The sequence below is a fragment of the Mus pahari genome, chromosome 2 (assembly GCF_900095145.1).
Source record: "Mus pahari chromosome 2, PAHARI_EIJ_v1.1, whole genome shotgun sequence".
Classification (NCBI taxonomy): domain Eukaryota; kingdom Metazoa; phylum Chordata; class Mammalia; order Rodentia; family Muridae; genus Mus; species Mus pahari.
Window position 1 is genome coordinate 161,213,645 of NC_034591.1, and position 6,000 is coordinate 161,219,644.

At 43.4% G+C, this 6,000-nt stretch overlaps 1 protein-coding gene across 3 annotated transcripts in view; it reads left to right on the forward strand.

Moving 5' to 3' along the window:
- The window catches only part of Stk38l (serine/threonine kinase 38 like), a 53,585-nt gene that overhangs the window by 39,210 nt on the left and 8,375 nt on the right, over positions 1-6,000 (forward strand). For all 3 annotated transcript variants that reach the window (XM_021190598.2, XM_029535331.1, XM_029535330.1), the window contains exons 4-9: positions 1,662-1,784; positions 2,198-2,281; positions 2,891-3,014; positions 3,793-3,947; positions 4,311-4,413; positions 4,574-4,635. In XM_021190598.2, coding sequence (XP_021046257.1) covers positions 1,662-1,784; positions 2,198-2,281; positions 2,891-3,014; positions 3,793-3,947; positions 4,311-4,413; positions 4,574-4,635 — 651 coding nt within the window. The remainder of the gene's footprint in view (positions 1-1,661; positions 1,785-2,197; positions 2,282-2,890; positions 3,015-3,792; positions 3,948-4,310; positions 4,414-4,573; positions 4,636-6,000) is intronic.

Below are 6,000 nucleotides of genomic sequence, written 5' to 3' on the forward strand. Positions count from 1 at the left end.
TGAGAGGCTGATGGGGCCACTGTACTTGAGTTGAATACCTTCAGTGAGTGACTTCCTTATTCCATATGTGTTGCCTCGGGAACTATCCCTGTATCATGAACTTGAATTTTATTAGATGAGAGGTCAGTGAGGTTAGGACAAGAAAATTAATGATTTCCAAATGCAACCTTCAGGTATTTAAAAATGTTGCTAATTAGCCGGGTCTGGTGGCGCAGGCCTTTAATCCCAGCACTTGGGAGGCAGAGGCAGGCGGATTTCTGAGTTCAAGGCCAGCCTGGTCTACAAAGTGAGTTCCAGGACAGCCAGGGCTATACAGAGAAACCCTGTCTCGAAAAACAACAACAACAACAACAAAAAAAAAATGTTGCTAATTAATAGTTCTTACTTTGTTATCTTGTTGAATCATTATTGCTGTGGGTGTTCTGACTGGAGGGTTTAGGGGGTTGATTTGTTTGTTTGTTTTGTTGGTTTTGGTTTTTTCTTGACCTGGAAATCATAGAGATCTATCTGCCTCACCTCCTGAGTGCTAGGATTGAAGGTGTGTGCCACCAGGCCCAATTATTTTGCAATTTTATGTCTTTAGAAAGTTGTATGACGTTTTAAGCTGTTTGCTGAAGTTTATGCAAGAATCAGTTTTACTCTAAGTAAATCTCCATGGAAGTGCTGCTGTTCCCATGTGACTTTTGAGTCACGGGTTTCAGTAGCTGTGAGGGCACCTGGAAAGTAAAGAATTGGAGATCTCCTGACAAATTAACAATAAATGACAGAAGAATCAGAGCCCTGGTGCTGTAATCTCAGCACTCAGGAGCTGGGACAGGAGGCAAGCCTGAGCTACTCAGTGAGATTTGTCTCACAAACAAACAAATAAATAAGCAAGCAAGCAAGCTTGAGCTACTCAGTGAGATTTGTCTCAAAAATAAATAAATAAATAAGCCAGCCAGCCAGCCCATGTCAGAGTAAATGTATACACGTCAGAGTGCTCCTCGTTTGTGTTTTCTAGGCCTTATTTCTGTGAGTTCAGTCACACTCAGAAGGCAGTGATTTACATCTATAGTAAACTGCTGAAGACATTATAGTCCATAAAGTCTACTTCTAAGGATACAGACTTGACAGTTGTTTAAAGAATATTTTCTTGGAGGCTGCTGAGATGGCTTAGCAGTTAAGAGCACTGACTGCTCTTCCGAAGGTCCTGAGTTCAAATCCCAGCAACCACTTGGTGGCTCCCAACTATCTGTAATGAGATCTGACTCACTCTCCTGGAGTGTCTGAAGATAGCTACAGTGAACTTATATAGAATGAATGAATGAATGAGTCTTTTTAAAAAAAAAAGAATTTTTTTTAAGACTTTTAAATTCTTCCCTTGCTTAATAAATACTTGTTTTAGGAAAATAGATTATTGACAAACATATAATAATTAAGGTATACCTCTATTCATTTATTTGTTTAAAGTTATATGTGTATGGGTGTAGATTTGTGCATGAGAGTGCAATGCTTGAGGGGCCAGAGTGCGCTGGAGGCGAATGTGGGTGCTGGAAGCTGAGCTTGTGTGCTCTGCAAGAGCACCACACACCTTAGCCTCTGCACCATCTCCAGCCACCAGCATTACACATGCCTTTGAAACAGCGTGTTTAAAAATCATCTTTTAAATTCTTGTTTAATAGAAAAAGTTACGTCGATCGCAGCATGCTCGTAAAGAAACAGAGTTCTTACGTCTTAAGAGGACCAGACTTGGCCTGGATGACTTTGAGTCTCTGAAGGTTATAGGAAGAGGAGCTTTTGGAGAGGTGAGCTGCTCTGTTCAGGTCACCACTGCTGAAAGTAGACGTCGTAAGCTGTTTAAATGTAGTTACTAGGTTCTGAGGTCCTGAGTCAGTTGGTAAGAATGCCTGCCTAGTATCCACAGAGCCCTGCGTCTGACTCAGCACCATAGGAACCAGGGGTAATGGCATACCTCAGTATTCCCAGCACTTGGGAGATGGAGGCAGGAAGATCAGAAGTTCAAGCTCATCCTCAACTACAGAATAATAAGTTCAAGGCCAGCTGGGAATACATGAGACCCCCCACCTCCCATAAGTGTGTGTGTGTGTGTGTGTGTGTGTGTGTGTGTGTGTAGGTGTAATTTCTTTGATATTATAAATTCCAGGGTTCAGCAAAGGAAGCTCCTTCCACTGTTACAGCATTTATGTTTGTGCTCTAGGTGCGGCTGGTCCAGAAGAAAGACACGGGGCACATCTATGCCATGAAGATCCTGAGGAAAGCTGACATGCTTGAGAAAGAACAGGTGTGTCTCACCACGTATGCAGCACCAAGGGCCTCCTGTGACGAGGGCTCAGAATAGTGTTAATGTTGAGAATGATAAAAAGAAATCCAGTGTGCTAGGTAATTACTAAATTTGATAGTCTATTTTAATGTTTTCAATTTTTAGATTTAAATTTCAGTATCTTCAGTTTTATAATCTCTGTGTTAGTTTGCTCAGCTGCTATTAGAGAACAACACAGGGTGGAGGCTGTAAGCATAGAAGCCTTTGCCTAATTGTGGTTCTATTCAAGATAAAAAAATTCCCATAGGTTTTAGCTTCTAATGATTGCTTTCTTCTTTGGTGACTGCAGGAAGGGCAGGCACAGGAACACTCCTGATGCCTCTTCTAGAAGAACACTAGTCCTGTTACATAGCAAATAAGAATCTGCTGCCTTTACAGAGTTGCAAATCCATTCACCCTTGAGGCTTAAAGAGATAAGCTAAAACAAACTGCTCCTTGGTTTTGCATATTTAATGAGAACATGAACATCTGTATGTTTCAATACTTTCTAAAACTACAGATTTCCTGCATGACTGTTAGGCATGGATAATTAGAAGAGGTCTATTATCTTTTCAAAATATATTCACCTAGGTGGCTCATATCCGAGCAGAAAGAGACATTTTGGTGGAAGCAGATGGAGCCTGGGTGGTGAAGATGTTCTACAGTTTTCAGGACAAGCGGAATCTCTATCTCATCATGGAATTTCTTCCTGGAGGTAGTGACAGACAGACTGGAGTTCATCTGCATATGCAGCAATAATGTCAGCTAGTTTGACTACCGAAGTTTATACATAACCATTGTTTTTCAGTATTTACTTTCAGAATAATGGCAGGTGATTTGGCCCCAAATCATGTGAGTTTGAAGGACTATTAAGCTGACATGTTAAATACTGTGTCATTCTGTGTTCATGGTAGCCCACTGTAAAGTACAGTAAGCCTGAATATAGAACAGTAAGACAAGATGCTGGTTTCTAGGCGTGCTTGTTCACTCTTCACGTTTATGAACTGCAGCTCTGCTCCTGATAGCTCTGCAGCGCCCCATTGTACCATGGCATGCATTTTTCAGGGTGTTTGCAGGTACTGGGCAAGTCATAAAACTGAAAATCTGACATAGTCTGTACATACTAAGAAAATGTAGAAGAGCATTCCCGTTAAGCTGGGTGTGTGCTACTGCATGCCCATTATAGCAGTGCCAGGGTTCCATGCACAGTTATTGAAGTCATAAAAGATGGATCTGAGACTGAGGCCTCAGGGTTCACTGTCGCACTCCAGTGAAGGTTAAAGCTGCAGGCAGCATCGAGTGAGCAACGCAGAGGCAGCTTTATTAAGGACGTTGGGAAGGTGAGTAAGTGGGATGGGCTCAGGAGGATGAGATGTTTAAGGTTGTTCTTAGCTGCTTTGTGAGTTCTAAGCCAGCCTAGGCTACCCAAGACCCTAGCTCAAAAACAAACAACAGTAGTCTGTTTTCATAAGTTGGTACTTTGTCTTTCTCAGGTGACATGATGACATTACTGATGAAGAAGGACACCTTAACAGAAGAGGAGACACAGTTCTACATCTCAGAGACTGTCTTGGCGATAGATGCAATTCACCAGCTGGGCTTCATCCACCGGGACATCAAACCAGACAACCTTTTACTGGATGCCAAGGCATGTGAGGAGGAGAGTGTGTGTCCTGGGCTTTGGCTGTGCCATAAAGTGCCACTAGTGTCCTGGTTGCAGATAGCAGCTGTGGTTTAGGTTCTTTTGAGTTAATGAAGTTTTTTCTTAGACAGTACAGAAAGTGACCTCTGGAGTAACATCATGGAGAAATGGCTTTAAAAACTCCCTGTTTTCCCTTTGTTTTTGTTTTTGTTTTTTTTTTAAATCCTCAAACATACATAATCTCACATATCATTTATATGTGGTGTTCTGTTTGGATTTTTGTAATAATTGCATTAAAAGCTTATCAGAATTTGTTGTTGTTGTGAGAGTTAACGTAGTGTGACTTACTGGAATTTGTCGTTGCTTTAGGGACATGTAAAGCTGTCTGATTTTGGTTTGTGCACGGGGTTAAAGAAAGCTCACAGGACTGAATTCTACAGAAACCTCACACATAACCCGCCAAGTGACTTCTGTAAGTTTGCGTTTTTTCTTTGGTTGATACTTTGTACTTTTGAAACTTTGTCTGTGTGAGGAAGGGAGGCTCCCCCCTCCCTCTCCTGAGCTTCGGGAGTTTTAGATGTAGGCATGGTCAGTTTCCCCCTCTGGTTACACTTATGTCTTGTTGAAATTAGCATTTCAGAACATGAATTCAAAGCGGAAAGCAGAGACGTGGAAGAAGAACAGGAGACAGCTGGTGAGTCGGCCGCTTTCTGAAGAGTGTTGTACCCTGGTCCAGAGCACACAGCGTGTCTCCATTTCAGTACACGGCTGCAGGCAGAGTGGCATGGCCCTGCTTGACTCAAGGACCTAGGGTCCCTGAAGGTCCATGGGACAGTGACTCCAGACTGCACTTTCTCCCACCAGTGAGACATCTAGGGGACTTAGCAGAGCAGCATGTTTTGTTAAGTGAGAAACTGAGGAAAAGTGAGAGAAGCTTGGTTTGAGTTGGGAGGAGGTGCTGGTGGTGGTAGAGGAGGAAGAGGAGGAGGTGGTTCTGGTAATGGCGGTGTCCTTAGAAAAAGCTGTTAAAATTCCTCATTTAAGGATCTTTTATGACTTTGGCAGAAACTGAAAAAAGGTTGAAGTGGTTGCTGAGAAGGCCCAGTTCTCTAGCTGTCACGGGCTGAGCCAGCTGAGGACGCACACTATGTATTTGCCCTCAACACCAGGGGATGATCATGAGTTCTTCACGTGCTGACCACCACTTAGTTGTGGTTGAAGCCTTCTCACTGTTTCTGACTCCAGCTTTCCTAGTTAACTGCCCATGGTTGTCTGTCAGCTGTTAGGCACTTGCCCACCTGCCGTCCTCTACCTTGCAGATGGCTCAGGTGCTGTTAACCACACTAAGCTGTCCTCACAAACACAGGAAAGAACTGTAGCTACATGTGATTAACTGTCAGGGGAATGTCGGGGTCTCTTTGAGATAAGTGGGGGTTTTCTTGGAAACGGTCTCTGTGAGTTAGCAACCTTAGAAGCAAACATAGAAGAGCAGTAGAGCTTAACAGACATTTCCCAAGGAGAAAGTCTTACTGAGCTGCAGCTACCCCCAGCACTGACCTTTTCTTTCAGATCCTAAGTCTCTGTTACCAGGTCCTCTTGGCGTCTTAACCAGCTGCAAGTTGTGATTCTTCTGGTGTTTGTGATTCGGCTGGTTTAACTCAAACCTTCCTTTGACTCCTATCTATTTCCACTGTGGCCCTCCCCTTCCTTCCTACGGAGACCCACAGAAGGGCATCTCTGCTTCTGTAGCCAGTGTTCTCCTTGTCCTGCTGGTGCACTTACTCTTCCTACAGCCGCCAGTCTCACAACTAACCAAGGGAACAGGAAGCCTGGGGTGTGGAACAGTGTGTTAGTAGGCAAGCCAGTCCTTCAGTGTTGACTAAGCCAGTCCTTCAGTGTTGACTTTCAGGGCTATTTCTCGCCCTATGCTATTTCCCTCTGGGTTTTTTGTTGTTGGTGGTGGTGGTTTTTTTTTTTTTTTTTTTTTTTTTTTTTTTTTGAGACAGGGTTTCTCTGTGCAGCCCTGGCTGTCCAGGAACTCACTCTGTAGACCAGGCTG